Source organism: Zootoca vivipara, chromosome 11 (genome assembly GCF_965207765.1).
Source record: "Zootoca vivipara chromosome 11, rZooViv2.hap1.1, whole genome shotgun sequence".
Taxonomy (NCBI): Eukaryota; Metazoa; Chordata; class Lepidosauria; order Squamata; family Lacertidae; genus Zootoca; species Zootoca vivipara.
Genome location: NC_142594.1, coordinates 7,108,327 through 7,128,136, shown reverse-complemented (window position 1 = coordinate 7,128,136; position 19,810 = coordinate 7,108,327). Strand labels below are relative to the sequence as shown.

The following is a 19,810-nucleotide window of genomic DNA, read 5'->3' as shown; positions in this document are numbered from 1 at the left end:
TGTCTTGCACTGCCTCCCGCAGTTTGGTCAAACTCATGTTTGTAGCTTCGAAAACACTGTCCAACCATCTTGTCCTCTGACGTCCCCTTCTCCTAGTGCCCTCCATCTTTCCCAACATCAGGGTCTTTTCCAAGGATTCTTCTCTTCTCATGAGGTGGCCAAAGTATTGGAGCCTCAGCTTCACGATCTGTCCTTCCAGGGAGCACTCAGGGCTGATTTCCTTAAGAATGGATAGATTTGATCTTCTTGCAGTCCATGGGACTCTCAAGAGTCTCCTCCAGCACCATAATTCAAAAGCATCAATTCTTCGGCGATCAGCCTTCTTTATGGTCCAGCTCTCACTTCCATACATCACTACTGGGAAAACCATAGCTTTAACTATACGTACCTTTGTCGGCAAGGTGATGTCTCTGCTTTTTAAGATGCTGTCTAGGTTTGTCATTGCTTTTCTCCCAAGAAGCAGGCGTCTTTTAATTTCGTGACTGCTGTCACCACCTGCAGTGATCAAGGAGCCCAAGAAGGTAAAATCTCTCACTGCCTCATCAGGTGTAATGCCCATCAATTACATGGAGTTGACATTCTAGAAAATGGTTCTCTTTCCTATGAAGGAGTGTTAAATCTGAACTTTTAAAAGTCAAAAGAAGATCACTGAATTTTTTTACCTTTGTAATAAGACTGCTGTTTTGTGGTAGAGGCAACAGGACACTTGCGGTAGCAAAAAGTAGTAATAGCCCCTTTGATTAAATATCAGTTGCTTCTCAGCAGTCCTGAATTACTTCTGCTCTTTGAGCTTAGTGCTTTGCTTCCTGCCCTAAAAACTGTATTGCCGTCTGCTGGAAACAGGTGCTATGGTTTCTAACCCAGAAGCAGCTGACTTTGGTGCTCTTTGAAGCATTCCTCCCACTGTGTCTTCCCTCACGCGGATGTTATGTGGCTTAATTAATTTGGGACAAGATCTGTGACCTTTGAATAAAAGGCATTATGGATTGTCCAACATCATAATTGCAGCAAAGCTGGTGGTCTGTACAGATGTTCTTCCCGTGTTGTTGCACAGCTACTTAATGGTTTCCTACAGATGTTCCCATGAGGACACATATGTATATTCTTTCCATCTTCCTTTTATGACACCCAAGACCTATTTTCTAACATTCTTTTTATTGTTTAATGTCAAGCAGCAGAAGCAATGAAAACATTCCCTGCACTTAGCAATGTTGGTTTCCTCACCTTTTTTATTTAGATTGTGAATGCCGCGTAGGCAGAGACTTCCCTCCTTAATGGTATACCCCGTACCACAAACAACTGTGCCTGCAGATGTTTTTCTATGTCTCTTTCTACTTTTGTGTTCCGTTTCCTTTGTGGTTTTCATTCCCACACTGTCTGATTCATGGGACTCTTCCTCTCCTGTGAGTACCATGTGGCATTTGTCATTTCTGCAGTCCTCTGGCAGTCGTGAGGATGGCCAGCCCAGATGGGATCAAGAATTTTGCTTCCTGATTCCTGCTGTTCCGGTTGCTGGTGCTTAAGATTTGGGGTTTGAAAAAGATATATAAGAGTAGGTTACTCTTGGCTCTGAGTGCTACCAAGCATTACAGTGTGTGTGTGTGTGTGTGTGTGTGTGTGTGTGTGTGTGTGTGTGTGTTTCACACAGCAGCACAGTGTGCGCATTTCACAGGAATGAGTGCATCGTGTTCCTGAAAATTCCTTCATGCCAACCCATGCTTAGCCAATTTCCAGCACTGGTAGAACACGTTTATTATATTTATATCCCACTTCACAGTTGTTTTAAAAACGATGAAAGCTTTTCTTTTTTATAGCAAACCCTACAAAGCCATAAAAACATTCCAATGGGGGGTGGGGTGGGAAGCACACCAAGACTATTGTGCAAGTTGTGTTGCGCTAGCAGGACAGACACCACACTCACCTTAACCATATACGTATTTTTCGCTCCATAAGACACACCTGACCATAAGACTCACTTAGTTTTTAGAGGAGGAAAACAAGAAAAAATATATTCTGAAACAATGCCGCTGGTGGCGGCGGCAAAGGGAGGAGCCCACTTTCAGGCTGCTTGTCCCTCTGCCGCCACTGGGAGCCATGGCATTCCTCGGCTCGCGACTGCAGCAGCAGCCAAGGGATCCCACTGCCGTCCAGTGCCTTCGCTCCATAAGACGCACAGACATTTCCCCTTCCTTTTTAGGAGGGAAAAGGTGTATCTTATGGAGCAAAAAATACGGTATTTCTTAGTGCTGTTGCTCACAGGGGTGGGCCATTTTGCATTTTCAGACCAAGTCTTATGATCCACCCCATTTTACTTTGCAGTACATCCTTTTCTCCTCCACCTCCTCCTTCATGTAGCGTGCACGAGCCCTTGGGGAGTGGTTGTGAGACACAGCAAACACCAATCTGACTCTATGTTCCCTTGAACTGTCTGCATATACCATTTTGCTTGTCAATCTGCCTGCAAGAGATCAGCACCTGGGCTGAAGGCAGCTGGCTAAAGCTTAAGCCAAGAAAGCAAGGGCTGATGGCGATGAGAAGGGGCAGGCAGGCAGCAAACTCCGCCACACCTCTGACAGTGCTATCCATCAAAGGGAATTTGGCCTCCAAATATAGGCATAACATGAGTGTGCACCTGGGAATCAGCCTTCATGTCTTAAGACAAAGCAGCCACAACCCCAACCACCACCACCTCCTCCTCCTCCTCCCCCCACTATAGTGACTACTATTGCTGCTGCTATTACTAATGTTGTTGTTGCGGGCAGCTGTCTCAAGAGACAATTGAGTGCGCCTCTGGGGGTGAGTTAGCAGGACCAAAGTGACCTCCTTGGGGCAGTGTGTATGGAGGTCCTGAGCTGCCCAGACAACAAGACCCCCCTCTCAGCCTCGCTGATGGGGTCCAAAGGAAACCAGAGCAAGACGTTTGGCACCAGTTTGGCTGCAGGAGTTGCTGGAAGGAGGTGTGCAAGGGACAATCCAGCGGTCTTGGGGGTGGTTATACCATATTGTTTTCAGAGGCTTGTGGTTGGTTGGTTGGTTCGTTGACTTAACTTAGCATCCCCTGGAAATACGTAGTTTTAATGAATCAATTCATCGTCTTCATCCATAGCCTTCTCTTTCCATGTTCTGCTTCATGTTTTATAACGCCACTCCTTGGTCTCTAACTTTCAGTCAATTTGTTTTCCAGTTTGAAGAAAAGAATTCGCACAAACATGAATTTTTTTTCTTCAAACTGGAAAACAAAACTATATCTCATGGGAGATATTTTAGTTGGGACTGAGATGTATCCGAGTTTCATGTCTTAGTTTCAATATTAAGACTGTAAACAGCATCTTAAAAGGGCCATAGCTCAATGATGGAGCATCTTTGCTGCATGCTGAAGGACCCAGGTTCAATTGTCAGAATCTCCAGGTAGCTCTCAGAGAGATTCTTATCTGTAATCCCAGAGAGCTGCTGCTGGTCAATGCAGAGAACCCAGAGCTAGTGCTTTGACACATTATAAGGCAGTTGGTTTTCTGAAAAGGAAGCCGAGGAAGCCAAATTGATGTGATGTTTTTGCCCATAGAGAAATACCCACGAAAAACATTGAAAAGCCAGTGTACATTTTGTAGGAAAGTTCTGCTCACTCCTAGTCTGGTATCTTTCATATTTTGCATAGTTCACTGTGAATGTTTCACTGTGGGATATGAAGTTCTAGCCTTTACTGAATCAGATCATTCATCTAGTTGGCTTGGTCCTGAGAATGCTGACTGGCAGCCAGAGTCTCTGTGGTCTTGGGGGCAGAGGTCTTTCTGAGCTCCTTTAACTAGAGTTGTCAGAACACCTCTAACTAGAATTGTCAGAGAAGCAAGAGAACTTATATCTACAAAGGATAGTGTCTGCTACCAAGCCACGCCCCCTTGTTAACTCTATAATCAGTCCATTTGCTACCCACCACCCCAAGCAATTTTTTAAACAACAATTACACATTAACAGTTTTTTGAAAAAATCAAGACTAGAGACTTTATTTTGAAGTTCAAATAACAATCCAGTAAGAAATATGAAATTAATTAAATATATCAAAAGAGGAAAAAGCAGTATAGAAAACTAACAAAGCCAGGGTCCATAACCATTACCTTATAAAACACAGTGCTATGCAGTAAATTAGATCTTGCAACAAAAAGCGACCTGGTAGGGAAAGAATGCAAAACAAATGTTATGAATACCAAATAAAGACATATTTCCATAATTATCCTATCATATAAATAAACCATGGCCACCAGATAAGAGACAAAATGTATAGGTTTTGCTGCACCCTGAGATATGCTTAATTTGTAAATCACTTTATCAGAGATGAGCATAAACATTACTTAATTGAACCAAATATTTAAAGGAAAACCCAACAGCATTATGGCCAAATGAGCAGCTACTAACAGAAAAAATTATAAGTGGTTTACATACTAAATCCATATTTGACACATCAAAATTTGATAAAAGACATCGTGTGAGGTTTAAAGGAACTGGTGCACCTATTATTTCAGAAATTTCCTTCGTTACCTCTTCCCAAAATTTGTACCAAGACCATCACATGTATGCTCCTCTTCTGTCATGATCCCCATGTAGGGGAACCAAAAGTAGTTATTTGTGCAAGACAGACTGGGCTCAATAATCATTGTTGGCTTATTTTCAGTGAGTTTTTTCCGGGTATTTGTGGAGACAGATCTAAAAGGGGTAGTAATTGGTCACACTTCTTTTTTGGGAGTGAGCAGGTTCATTCAACTCAGCTCTGAAGAGCTCTGAAATATAGCAAGAGTCATCTGCCACTCAGGGAGGCTCCACACAGCTACGGCAAGGCAGTGAAGAATCTGGGTCACTGTTGTGTAGGTGCAGCTGGCCCAGGCACACCCAGTGCAGACACTAGCATCCATCTTTGGTCTGTGTTCATGCTGAGCACACCTGGCTGTTTTTGTTTGTCCATTGCCGACCCATATGCCTCTCCCCAAATACTCCTTTGCAAATACTTCTCACGTGGTTTCACTTCAGGCAGAATTCAATGAAAAATTCAAAAGGGAGCTGAGTGAAAGCCCTCTGATAAATTTTACAGCTTCACTGTAAAACCAGAGCTTCACTGATGCCCTTTTAGCTTCTTTCTTCCAAGCAATTTTGCCCTCTCAGTCTTTGATTATAGGAGGTATCATGCACACCTCCTACAAAAAATGCAAGAAATGTACACAGGTTATAATACATCTGTCAAATGTTCCATGCATATTCCTCCATGGCTATCTTAAGAGGGGGGCAGGGAATGGTCACTTTGGAATCAGCCCTTATTTTTCTCTATGCATTATTTGCGCGGTCAGGCGGAGTCCCCCCCAACACCCCAGGCAGCTCCCGAGTGGAATAACAACACCAGACAACGTTCTATGGGATTAAAATCGGCCACAACTTTATTAAGATTCAGATGTAGGGAGACCTTGACTCAGGCATTGGGCGTTTATCCTTCCCAGTCCCCAGCTGGGAATCTGGGTAATTTCAGGTTTATCCAGCATATGTGGGGGTTGGGCTAGCTCTGGAGAACATATGTTCAAGCAGATAGCCCACCCCCCTTTTTCGCTGCTGCTGGAGGGGGAGGGCAATGACGACCTCTGGGCGTAGGGTCAATGCCCCCCCAAGACCCCTTTACGGGAACCCTGGTATCGCCGCCGCAATGGGGGTGGGGGGTCACCTCCCCCACGCCCCCCATGTTGGTAAATGACTAAAGGATTCCGCCCAAGGCCTGCAACCGCCAAAGTTGTGACGAATTGCTACGGGAAAGGCGAAACCTGCCAATGCAGGGAAATTCCTTTCCGGCCCTTCAACAGCGGCCTTGTCATAGCAGTGCCTGCGTGCGTGTTCGCCTGCGGAAGAAAAAGGTTAACCTGTAATGTAAGCATTAATTTTGGGAGTGAAGGGTGGGAAAGCTCTGGAGCCGTCGGATGCTTCCCAGGTATGTCTCTCCTTCTGCTGTGTGCACTGTATGGTTACCTCCTCCTACCTGGCCAACCCGCCCCCCCCGGCAACACCTCCCCCATCTGGATTGGACAGCTGGCTGTGTGGGCGGAGACCACAGGTATCCAGCCCGGGAAGGTGGTGCCAGCTTCCGAACTGCTGAGTGCTGTCCTGGGGATCCCAGGCGGCTGCGCGCGACCGCACAAAATGCACACCCCTTTTATAAGGGGAACGGTCATTTCTTTCAAAATTTTGCATGGGCTCCGGCTTCTGACAAAGCATTTCTGATACTGATATTCCTTGCTTTGGAGGTGAAAAAAAATATGCCATCGAAACTAACCTTTAATGAATTGGTAGAATCCCATTCCTCCTCCCTACCAGAAAAGCAGAGGCGGCCTATAAACATTACAGTTCTTGAGGGAAAACTGAGCGGAGGTGTGAGCTCTACAGACCACAGTGTTCCCCCCCCTTCCTTCATATTGCTGGCCCCAAACAACAGGCTATTTCTTAAATTGATCCCACCCCAGCCAAATGTCTTATTCAACGTTTTGCAGCCCCCTAAAGGAAGAATCTTTGTTAGTCCATCATGTTGTGGAGACTTTTAAGAATGCAAAGAGTTCTCAACTAGTGAGAGTGTTTATTATTATATCGCAGGACCTCCTAGGAAATATATACAGTGAATCATCAGCAGAAGCTGAAGATAACTTCTCCTGAGTTTACTGTTCCTGCTCCAGGCCCCCATTTTGCATTTCATTGGAAATGCATTGTTGAGCGGTTCCAGGTTTTCTACCAGTACTTCTGTTTGTTTTAAATTTGGAGCGATAGGATGAAAGAGATGTATGTGTATGTAGGAAATATATTTTCCCTTAAATAAAAAAAGTTGGGAAGCCAAATGCAGCTGTTTTTCTGTGCAGTTACGTGTGATTCGTAGCAGGGACTCTCTCTTTTTTTCTCATAACAAGATACTGTAAGCCAGGAAAAAAATACCTCCTCGAGTGTGACTGCAGTGCAACAGAGACAGATTGTACCTTCATAAAGGACATTCTTCTTTTGCCTGACTGGAAGATAGAGGTGGAAGAAACAGTCTAGATCCAGCCTGTGTCCCTTGCAGGTCCATTCACTCCCAAGTCCATGTGGATTTATTTATTATTTTTTGAAGGTCCCACATGCTTTCAATAGACTTAAATTGTTTTGGAAGAACTTACAAGTGATCCACGTCTTCTCTGTTTTTTGTTTGTTTGTTTTTAAACAACTGGCAAAAAGCTTCTGAAAGTGGTGGTGCATAATGATTTGTGCCCCTCCCTTCCTGCGTAACTGTGCAGAGAAAAAGGTAGCTGCTCCCCCCTCCCTGTGTACCTATTTAGTGGTAAACAACAAAATGTGCTTTAGAAAACATAAATGGCCATTGCTGGGGTACATGGGAGAGCAGGAGCAGGGCTATGGGAGGGGGCATTAACCCTTTGCAGCACACCTGACCAAAGAAATACTCCTCTCCAGCTGCTGTTGTTCCCATTTGTACTGACAGGGATTTCCAAGAGCTAATAGCAGCTTCAGTGGGGTGAATTTCATCAGGATTGTGTTGGGATAGGAGCAGCCTCCCTAAGCACTGCTACCCTGACACCCCCCCGACCCCCACAGCAGCTACTTATGTTTTGAAAAAACTATATCTCGTGCCATTGGTGCTGTGTGCAGTGGCGGAGCTTCACACTCTGGCACCGGGGGTGGAAAGCAGGCGCGGGCATGGCTGGTGCACGTCCTGGGAGCGTAGCGCGCTGCCTGCGTGTCGTGGCACCCAGCACGGGGTGGGACGCAGCCGTGATGGCACCCCAGCGGGATCGTGGTGACAGGGGCGGCACACTCCCCCGCCATAGCTGTCAAGTTTTCCCTTTTCTCGCGAGGAAGCCTATTCAGCATAATGGAATTTTCCTTTAGAAAAGGGAGAACTTGACAGCTATGTCCCCCGCCCCCTCTTCCTCCGCCAGTGGCTGTGCGTGGTTTGATCCTTTCTGCTCCTTCTGGCTGTCTTGTCTCACTCAGCAAAGTGTGTGACCGTATCTTTTTTCCAAGCCGCCACAATGGTACGAGTTGTAGTGGGTGCACATAATAATAAAAATAATGAATATTGTGGTTGTGGGGTTATTGTTTTTGTTCATTATTATGGCATGTATTTTGTGTTCTCGTATTGTAAACTGCTCTGTGATTATTGGATGAAGGGCAGTGTAGAAATTTAATTAATAATAATAATAATAGTAATAATTGTCGACCCACAGACTGCACCAGGGTCGAGAGGCACACACACAATAAGCTGTCAGCAAGATTGAAAATTCATGGCTTAAAAACAAAACACAGTGTTTTTCAGATGGAACGGAATCAGCTGATGAGGATAGACTCTTGCCATACGATCCGTCAAATGTACGGTACTGTTTACCATTTAATGTATAGAGTATTAGCACTACGATAACTTGTGACTCATTTCCTCTCTCGGTACACAATAAGGGCAAAAGAATAGGGGAAAGCCAAATGTATTGTTTACATTTGACTATTTTAGCATCTCTACATCTTCGGGGCATATGAATCATTAGACAGAAAGCTATGTAAATGTTTAAAGCTGCAATCCTGAACACAGAGACTCGGGCACGAAACCCATTGAGCACAGCAGGGCTTCCTTCTGCATAAACACACTTAGGCTTATGCTGCACAAAGGTTTTTGAGTATCTCGGTTTTGTATCCATATGGCCGTTTTTTATTTTTGCTCAGGAATATCTTACCATTCTGGAGCCTAGTCTGGCTTGACTTGAAACAAATTTAAGATTACAATTAAGATAAAACTAAAACAAGCTACTCTTAGTTGACAAAAATAAGACTGTCCTCCATACAGGGGCGTGCACTGATTTAATTAAATCATTAAAATGTTCCATGTTTGCTTGCAGAAAAGACCTTCTCCTGCAAAGTTTACATTATAGTGTTTTTTTTAAGCTTCCAAAATAGCCTTCTAAAAATTAGTCTCAGGTGGAAAAAATAATTGAATTGTGCAAAATTCTCTACACGGTATTTAATTCTGCAAGAGGAGTTTCACGTTACTGTGGAGGAGGGTACTGAAAGCACTTTTTAGAATTCTGTTATATCTGCGGCCTTTCTGGCAAGTAAATACATGCACTTGGATACAGGTGTATGAAATAGGAGTACAGATAACAGACATTTAATAGATGTTGTTGTTGTTTAGTCGTGTCCGACTCTTCGTGACCCCATGGACCATAGCACGCCAGGCACTCCTGTTTTCCACTGCCTCCCGCAGTTTGATCAGACTCATGTTCATAGCTTCGAGAACACTGTCCAACCATCTCGTCCTCTGTCGTCCCCTTCTCCTAGTGCCCTCAATCTTTCCCAACATCAGGGTCTTTTCCAGGGAGTCTTCTCTTCTCATGAGGTTGCCAAAGTATTGGAGCCTCAGCTTCACGATTTGTCCTATTTATCTGTCCCCACGATCTGTACTATTTAATAGATAGTACTTGTAAATTATAGCTTAACTTTATGGGGCATTTTGTTGTTCTATCTGCCCTCACCAAGACATTTATGATGACATCACTTGTAATATTCTTTGGGGGAGGGCGAACCATTTCTTATATATATGTTCTCTTTATTATTATTATTATTATTATTATTATTATTATTATTATTATTATTATACTAGCTGGCCCTGCCACACGTTGCTGTGGCTCAGTCTGTTAAATGGAGGCTCAGAGTCCCCCTTCAGACTCCCCTGACCTTCAGAGTCCCTCTGTTTTACGCGTGTTCTGTTTACACAGGCGTATCCCTGTGATTCCTCCCACCCTGTGCCGATCCATGACATATCCCATCCCCTCCCCCCCCCCCGGCTTATTCCTGTGGTTCCCCCCACCATGTCCCGACCCATGATGTATCATGACCCCTCCTCCCCCATCCCTGGCTAAACCCTGTGACTGGTCCACCGTGTCCTGACCTATCCCGTCCCCTCCTCCTCCCAACCCCCACCCAGGGGACTCAGTACGTCCATTCGGCCTAGTCTGTAAAGGCTTTGGCCTAGGTGCTGTTGAGTGGAAAGGTTTTATAGGCATAGCTGCCAAGTTATCCCCTTTTTTAAGGGAAATTCCCTTATGCTGAATAGGCTTCCTCGTGAGAAAAGGGAAAACTTGGCAGCTATGTTTATAGGTGCAGTACCAGTGTAGCCACTGCTAGAGGGCGCTGGTTTGCAACCTGGTTCTTTTCTCAGCATGCACTTTCGTCTGATTTGTGAGTTCTGGAACACGTGGTTTTTTGGGTTTTACCTGGCCCAGGTGTGACACCTGTCTTTAAAAATGGTACGGGCTTGCTCTCATATTCACATGCGGCATTGGTTCAAAATTTGAACGCAAATGGTCTGTGCAGAATGAATGAAATATACTCTTGAGGCTTAGTCCAAAGAAAGTTAGGTCTGTGTGCCTTCAGGTTCAGGGGAATAGAGTATTTAACTGTGCACTAAACCCATATTAGTTTCAATGAGACTTAAGCACACTCTTGACTGCTCTTCATGAATGTGTCACTTTATTTATTTAAAGCATTTTTACCATGCTCTTCAGCTTGCATGAGGTCAAATCCCTTTTTCTTCCCTTAAAAAACATAAAGCTTTGCCTCCTGGTTCCTCAGCCAAAAAGGCTCCCAGAGCAGTTGACATAAGGTCATAAAAACAAGACAGTCCCTGCCCCATAGGATTACAGTCTTAAAGACACAACACAAAAGGAGGAAGAGGGTGAGAAACGAAGAGGAAAGCAAGCAAGCAAGCTAGCGCCAATTCTTAAATCAACGTAATTGTTTTTTATATAATCAGTTTGAATGTACTGTAAACAGTTCTGGGAGAGGAGGAACCAAATGGATCTTGTGCTGATGGAGGGGCCTGGCATCCCAATTCTCCCTCTGCTTCATTCTGATGAAATTTTTACACTGTTGTCCATCCCTTAGAAAAAGATATTGCAGTAGTGATTATCTTTACCCAATATTTATTTGTGAAATATTTTTGCTATTAGGTGAATTAATTGCAGACATACTCACTATATTGTGTTTTTCCTACCCAGCACCCACTGACTTCCCAGTGCATTTGACATGTATAGGTTTAAAGAGGGATTTCAGTCTTTTCCTTTTTCACCATAGTCTGGTGGGCTGTCCGCGTTTTTTCTTCCCTTTAAAAGTACAGAGCACAGCAGGAACATTTATTAATTAAAATGTTAATTCATCCATTAAAAATAGAAGAAATGTGTTTTTTTAATTTATTTTTAAAAAAGAGCTTCAAAGTGGCTAGAGTAAGTGGATTTGCAAGTGCACTGCCAATTTTAGATGATGAGCAAGTAAGCCTGACATGGAAGCCATTATTTGGGCCAGAAAGTTATACTTGACCCATTCAGGCCTAGCTTCTTCTCTAGTATGCTTCATCTCTCTGCAGTTCCATCTTTTGTGCAGAGCTGGGTGGTGGTGCTCAGGAAGAATCTCTGTGTTCCTGTACATAACATTTTTCAGGAGGATCCACTATAGCCTTGAGTCCCTGCAAGATGGCACCAGTGTTTCTTGATGCCTTCAGTTACCCAGCACCAGTGACTGCCTCATATCAGGGCCGGTTGGGTGTGAACACCGAGCAGCTGCGGGGCATGTGCAATGGGGTGTGATTAAAAGGCCTCATATCAGCCGTACCCCTCCTACAGTTCAGTTTCCAATACGTAATCTCTTTGCAGTAAGCCTCACCTTGCAGAGCTACAACTCTGCACAACTCCTGCATCCAGACTGTGGATGGCTTTGTAGGGCCAAACCTTGTTTGCAGTGGTAATACTGAAATTAATGGGACCACTTCCATGAAAAAGGCTAACATATGTGCATAGTACACAACTGTCGGTCTGTTCTCTGAGAGACATTAAGGCATGTGCTTTGCATTCTTAACTCCGTTCCAAATAGTCTTAATGAGTCCCTTCTGGTGTACACTGGGAGAATTTATTTCTAGCCTTATTTTCCAAGTATGCCTGGTATGAACTTGAAACCCAAATACAAGCTGCACGAAAGCCCCACTGTCTGCAGATACTGCTTTAGTATTTACAGAAGAACTATAACTCCAAGTCCTTGAAGCAAAACAGCCATGGCAGTTCATGGAACAGTACACAGCTAGGAGTTAATACGAGACCAGCCCACAGGTTAGGCATTGCTTTGATTCATCAGAGCCTGAATTGCCAATTGAACTATACACCCCACATCTCACAGTGCCTTAGTGGGATGTTATGGATGCTTACAGACCATCCTTTCTTAGACTGATACTTTCTGAACGATTGGCTAATACTTCATCTAGGACTGAGCCGATTTCACCCTATTTCTCTGCTCCATTTGTGGGGCAACAAAAGTGAGGGGTTATTTTGCGTTTTGGGTGGTGAATTTTGAGAGAAGGGGGGGGGGGAAACCAACCTCAAGTGCCACTCTCAAATGCTCAATAGCACAGATCATCATGTTGAATTAAACACAATGTCTAGGGCTGGTGTAAAGAGTTGGCATGATAAAGCCTCTGCCAAGGGCCCACACACCAAAGATGGGTCCAGTGACAAGAACTTCTGCCACAGTGAGGAAGCAGACTCCTTGAGAAAGGCGCCCCATGGAGAAGGTCTTGCCCAAAGGCTCTCCAATTCCTGAAGTTGACATTGATTATGCCCATAGTGATGTATGGAAGTGAGAGCTGGACCATAAAGAAGGCTGATCGCCGAAGAATTGATGCTTTTGAATTATGGTGCTGGAGGAGACTCTTGAGAGTCCCATGGACTGCTAGAAGATCAAACCTATCAATTCTTAAGGAAATCAGCCCTGAGTGCTCCCTGGAAGGACAGATCGTGAAGCTGAGGCTCCAATACTTTGGCCACCTCATGAGAAGAGAAGAATCCTTGGAAAAGACTCTGATGTTGGGAAAGATGGAGGGCACAAGGAGAAGGGGACGACAGAGGACGAGATGGTTGGACAGTGTTCTCGAAGCTACGAACATGAGTTTGACCAAACTACGGGAGGCAGTGCAAGACAGGAGTGCCTGGCGTGCTATGGTCCATGGGGTCACGAAGAGTCGGACACGACTAAACGACTAAACAACAACAACAATGCCCATGGAACAATGTTATCTTACATGATAGCATTGTTCCAAATGGCATTCTGTTAGGGGAGAGGGATTGGGGGCTACTGGTGAAGACTGTCATCTCCTCCTCCTGAATGTCCCTCAACAATGCCGTATCACACTGTAGTGTCATTCCCAAGACATACTGGAGAATTAACCCTGGCGGTTGGCAGTAGGTGGCAGCTGGGAGGAAAGGATCGTGATCTAGTGGTAGATCGCGGAGTGTTCCTGGTAGAAGAAGAAGAGTTTGGATTTGATATCCCGCTTTATCACTACCCGAAGGAGTCTCACTGGTAGATCCTGGTTGACCTCTGGCCCCTCAGCGATCTCCTTACAAAAAAGCAGCAACTTTGGCTTCCTAAAAAAAGCTCCACAACTTTGGGTAGATCACTGCCAGTCTTTTTATACTGTGAGCAGATCGTAGTCTATTGGGAGCTGGATGTCCCTGATATAAAGGATTCACATACCATGTGGCTTCCTAATGCAAAGCAAAGGGGGAGCCCACGGTGTTCTTCATCAGGATAATTTATAAGGAATATTATGAGGAAATGAGTGGGATTTTTATTGCCTTCAAAACTATGGCTCCAGATTTAAGTAGGATTATGAAGAAAGCTCTTTGAGGTGGGTACTATGATCGCATAGTCCTGAAAGTTTTATTTTGTGTGGTTTTAGAAAACGTTCCAGGATATTTCATTATTCATTTTATCTTATTATTGTGGTATGGTGCTGGTTGAATCTATAAAATGCAAATTTGGCTTGAAGTCCATTTTCACATAAAGATTCAAAAAATATACATAACAGCACACTGGTGCTTTTTTAAATGCCTCTATATTTTTAACAGGATACGTTGAAAGGTTTTAATGACACAGCATTGTTCTGCGTAAAATGTTAAAAGGTATGTGCTGAGTTACAAAATAGGAGCTTGCAAAATAGCGTATTTGCTTACATCTTGGGTGGAAAACTTGGAGCCTTATTCACCAAACTTTTTTTTAAAAAAAAAACTTGCAGAATTCTTTAACATTTACCACTGTTACTACTGCTGCGTCTGCAGCAACACATGATGGTCTGAAAAAGTTCGAAGTACAGTGAAGGTGATGTCCATAGCTGGACAACTAAGAAAAAACACTCTTGTTTCATGGAGTGCTCTTCTTCAGGTCCCAGATAGCCAGCCACTTAATTTTCAGGATACTCCATTCCATTTCTGCTTGTGAGGCAAAAAGGGAAAGCCCTGCTCTATTTAAGCAGAGAAATAAATTCCCTAAAACTCTGAATCAACCAAGTTGTTGAGCATTTCAGCTTTCAGCTGCTTCTCCAGAGTGGAAAAATGAGCTCCCTCTTGTACGAAGCAAAACAAAACCCCGCCGTCTTGAGTCACAATATTAAACTTGAGCGCCTTGAAATGTGATTATGACAGTGTCCAATTTGGCTGCCGAATAGATTTTGGATATCTTCACTGTTAAATTAGGTGAGGCAAGCGCTAAAACTTGGATTGCACCTCTCCAGTGAGTGGACTTTCCCTCTAGACACTCGCTTTACAGGACACTAGACTTGGTGAATGATTCTTCTCCCTTTCATGTGGCAACTCTTTGCCCCAATCCCCCCCACCAGGAACCCCCCCCCCCCGCAATTGCAACAGCCAGGTGATACTGTCTTAACTGGGGTAAGTGTTTCATGGCGAGGCCTGGGGCAGAGACTTCTTTCTACTTCAATTTTAGGCCTTTGGGACATCTGCTTCGTTCTAGAATGTCCCTGTGTCATGCCTTGGAAGAGCTTGCACATTTCAGTGTGCACTACATCATGCTGAGTTTGTGAACTGAGCAGCACTTAATATGAAACGCAAAAGGCATTCCCACTTAGGGTGATTGATTTGGAGCGCTTGTTTACTGCGAAGTAAAAGGAACTGCAGATGTTTGATGAAAAGACACCAAACATCTGCATTTTCGATACTGTGTAAGGGCAGCAGCAACAGCAAAAGCAGCATTCACTTAAAATAAAAAAAAAGAAGCAGCAAAAAATTAAATGAAGCAAAGGGCTCCTTTTCTTTAACCTCTTGCAGGACTTGGACACTTTCCATAGTTTAATGTGGAAAAGGCCTGTTGCTAAAGAAGTGTAGTCATATGGTTTGCTTTGAAGATGTGGGAGCAATGCAGGGCTGCCTGACGCAGGGGAGTGTCCCACAGATGACAGATGTGTTTGCTTTTCGTGGCTTTCTCCGTGCAACGGGCTATGATTATATCCACCCAGTTATCACCGCTTCTTCACAGATGAGACAAACTTGCATCCACACGGGAGCCTGAGTGATCAGCGCAACATCCAATGAGTTCCACAGCCTGGCTCTGAAAGTTGACAAAAAGGCGAAAGCAGCTGCAGAGAGGGGGTGTTGCTTAGGAAAGCCACAGGCCAGGGAAGGGGGAAGCAAAGCAGCCTCTCTTGTCCCGTTGCGCTTTGCCACTGAAAAGGCTTTGACTGTCGGAAGCAAACAGAGCTTTGGGAATGTTTTGATTGTTTTCAAGATTTGGGTGCCTCCTTCCTAGGTAGCCCTCATGAAAACCGAAACAGTAGTGAATATTTCATTATATATCAGTAAAGCTACAATCCCCACCCTTTAGTAAAAGTAGCCTGAAATGAAGTCTTTGGTGTTTGTTCAAATGCCAGAAGAAAAGTAGGGGCCATCTGAACTCTTTTAAGGAGGCAGTTTCACACAGTTGGGCCCACCACTGAAAAGGCCCTGTCTCTAGTGGCATAGATCTCAATGGCGAGTCTAAAGCAGGGTTACCAGACGTCCCCGGTTCCTGGGGACAGTCCCCGGATTTGAAAATCTGTCCCTGGACAAATTCCGTCCCTGGAATGTCCCCAGATTTGCAAATCTGTCCCCAGGAAATGTGGCAGCGGCAGCCTCAGCAACCCGGAGCCAGCTTGGTAGCACAGTTGGCTCTGGCTGGCTTCAGGAGCTGCTTGCTGCCGTGGCGCCCGCCATTTTTCCTCGCTGAAAGTCCCCATGTGATGTGTCTTGTACGCAACACATCATATGGGGACTTCCGGTGAGGAAAAATGGCAGGCGCCATGGCAGCGAGCAGCGAGCAGCTCCTGAAGCCAGCTGCGTTACCAGGCTGGCTCCAGGCTGCTGACTGGCGCTGCTGCCGCCACTGCCAAAAGGGAACCGGGGATGTCCGGTGGTACAGATCTCCTGCCCCCTTCCCCCTTTGCTTTGACTGATCTGGGGAGGCTCAGGAGTCCCGGCCGCCGGCCATTGCCCAGTTTTTAAAAAAAAAACTCTGTGCATTTATGTTTCACAGGGTGCGAAAGAAGGGCTTTGCACCTTGCCTGGCAGAGAAACCGCACCCTTTGCACCCCTCCTGGGCAATGCCCACCCGCCTGCGACTCCCAAGCCTCCCCCAATCTGTCAAAACAAAGGGGGAAGGGGGCAGATCATTGGGGAAGGCTCGGGATATGCATGTGTGCTTGGGCCCAGGGTCTTTTGCCTCTCCATCCCCACTACTGACTCCCTGTTGCTACTCAGCTTTAAAAAAAAAAGTGTCCCCAGATTCATTGGAAAAAAAGTCTGGTAACCATAGTCTAAAGCTGATCCTAGGCTGTCCTCCAAATGCCTGATTTCAGTCTTGGATAAATCAGCATACCTCACCAATTTGGTATTTATTTGCTCCAGTGCGAGACAGAATCCAAGGTTACGATAACTTACTAAAAAGGGGGGAAATATTTAAAGTATGCAAAAAGAATTAAGTGCAACCCATTTTTTCCTGAAAGATAATTTTTTATGTTTCTTCTACCTTTCAAATGATGTCTGCATTTCTATATTTACTGTATGTGGAATCATAGAATCATAATATTGAAGAACTGGAAGGGACAGCAGGGGCCATCTAGTCCAACCCCCTGCAATGCAGAAATCTTTTGCCCAGTGGGGCTCAAACTCACAACCCTGAGACTTAAGAGTCTCATGCTCTCCCAATTGGCACTTGTACCATATGGCCCTTCAAAATTGGGACGCAGATCCACCCTTAACCTGATCCAGCATGGGTTTGTGGCCTATCTACAAGGAAATAAACGCAGTGAGATGTTTCATGGACCTGGATTTTGTTGCAGACATTTCCTGTTTCAGAGAAAAGGGACTCTCAATTGAAACAACCTTATAGGGACACTTATCATGGCCTGTCTTTGTCTCTGTGAATATATCCTTGGCTCCACCAGCAGCTTCAGATGTGATTGATTTACTACACAGACATCACTCCTATGCACACAAAAAAGTATGCAAACTTAATTTGGATTGTCATATGTGTTGAATTCACAACGTATCTATTTTGCTTTATATAGACATGCTTTGGAAAGCTATGGCTTCTCAACCTTTATACATGCACCAAAATAGTGGAATGATGTTCACAAATTGGTGTACAGCTGGCATGTCGTGCCCCCCCCCCCCGACTGAAATGTTGTCATTTTAGAAAATTTGACACGTTTTGATGCAAACCTACAATTTTGGGGAGAAATGGCTTGTCTAACATTTTGCATATTGAACACTAGAGGGAGCCAATGTCTGCATATTTTCTTCATGTACAGTAAATTCAAACCTCCTGTCACTTATTGCTATGGAAATGTTTCTTAAAAGATGTGTTGGTTTCTAAATGTGGCCCTTACACACACACACACACACACACACACACACACACACCAGCATTAGTGAAGTTTCCCAATTTGCCAACATTGTTTAGGCCATGTATAATTTTCTACACTTACTTTATGGCACAACATTCATAGTTGGGAGGTTCATAATTGGGGGTGGGGGTGGAGAATCAAACCCTTCCAGCCTAGTGGAAGGGCACATGCTCTTCAGTTATAACCTCAGCTCTAGAGTTCAGTCCGCTTAAGCAGCAGAAAAAAGGGGAAAGCAGCAGAAGAAAGGGGAAAGAAAGAGCAGGTCTCCCCAAGAAACAGGGACCTGATCAGGCTTGAAAGCAGAAGATTGCAGGATGCATGTTTGCCAGCTGGTAGCTTTGCCAAAGAGGAAGAGTTTCTTTTTCACGACCTTTCCTTATTTCTGTGATGGGGCTACTTGATGTGCTAGAGTTGTGGGTCCCTCTTCAGCAACAGAAAGGGATAAAGATGGGGCAGAAGTTGGATGGAGAGAGATGACGTGTTGTTTCTGCACAAAATATTCGCATTGGCTAAAGTGAAAAGCATCGCTTTTTATGCTCAAGTTGGGCATAAACATTAAAATAAAGACTATAAATGTGACTGTCTTCCTGAAAGTGTTCAGGTGTCACAGACTGCCTGGATGCAGAGGAGTGGTGGAAGCACCAACTGGGGAACCCCCAAGGGAAGAAGGCTCACTTCCAAGGGGTTGGTGGTGGGATGACAATGAGTGGTCAGAGAAGAGGGAGCAGACTGGGAGGAGGAGGTGTCAGAAGCTGAAAAGGTAACAGGGTTTAGTGAACAGGAAGAGGGTGGGACAGAAGCAGAGGCTGGTGAGGAGGGAGGCCAAAGATGCAGAGATGAAGCAGGCTGCTGAAGAAGCCAAAGGGTACCCCCCTCCTGTTACGACCAGCTCCTCTCCCACTGGGCTCCCAGCACTAGAAGGGGTATGAAAAGGGTGAAGCAAAGGCAGGTGCATTGATGGAGTCTCAGGTTGCTTGGGATGGACCTGGGGGAGTAGGGGGCTTACGCAACTGTGGGAATGTGTGGACCTTCAGTCCTCACAACTGCCACATAGGGGCAAGATCTACCAGGAAGAGTCGCTGTGCTCACTAGGCCTTGCCTCCTGAGCTGTTTGTTTCTTTGAATAAAGATTTAACTTCACTGATGCTGTGTGAGTTATTACTGACCTGCTCCTGGCACCTGCCTCTGACATCAGGTATTAGAAGTTTTTTAACAGTGCCTGCCAGGAAGAGTTGGCCTTAAATCCATAGGAAATGGCTTCTAAAAACACATCTTTCTTTTTGTTGTCCTGGTGAAGGAGGCGGTGAGATTAGCATAACTTTGGGGCTTTTCTGGCAGGAGCCTCGGGCTGTTGAAACTTACTGATTAGTTATTGTTGGGCAGAAGGAGGGAGTGACCTTTTAGGTCACCATATCTTGGCTTAACACTTCCAGAAGAAATATGATGCTGTTTCATTTCGATTTACAAATGATAAGGGAGCACGGTAAAGATTTACAGTGGAGGCGACAGCAAGCAACGGGTTTAACAGGAGGTGTTGCAAGTCAGCTTGCTTGAACTTGCCCTGACTAAAGCCTCTCTAGGCCAAACCAGAGTTTTGCTTCTCAGGTATGGGCAACCATTGCAAAAGCTGGATTTTAGGGATACTGTACTTCATAACAGTTGCTAGGATCCAAGCCAAGCCAATGTGACAATTTGTTGTTGTTGTTGCAAAAAAAAAACCCAAACTAAACTAAACCCAGTCTTTCATTCGCTTCCCCCCTACCCTGTTATTTGGAATATTCTCTACAGGTCCTGCGTGACAGACATGTGTGAGTGCCCTATTCATAAAAACTGCTACTGTGAGTCCTTTCTCGCCTATGCTAGAGCCTGTCAAAGGGAAGGTCTGAAAGTTCACTGGAAACCTGAGCAAAATTGTGCTGGTAAGTGAGACACACTGATTGCTTCTTTGCAACTGCAAGTGCATTTCATACTGTGCCCATGTAACAAAACCTGGTTTTTGCTCCGGCTTCTCTACTTAATTCTCCCCGCTCTCTTCACCCA

At 44.8% G+C, this 19,810-nt stretch overlaps 1 protein-coding gene across 3 annotated transcripts in view; it reads left to right on the top strand.

Annotated features, from left to right (window-relative positions):
- The window catches only part of BMPER (BMP binding endothelial regulator), a 158,432-nt gene that overhangs the window by 133,778 nt on the left and 4,844 nt on the right, over positions 1–19,810 (top strand). For all 3 annotated transcript variants that reach the window (XM_035128736.3, XM_035128737.3, XM_088653429.1), the window contains one exon: positions 19,559–19,689. In XM_035128736.3, the coding sequence (XP_034984627.3) occupies positions 19,559–19,689 (131 nt within the window). The remainder of the gene's footprint in view (positions 1–19,558; positions 19,690–19,810) is intronic.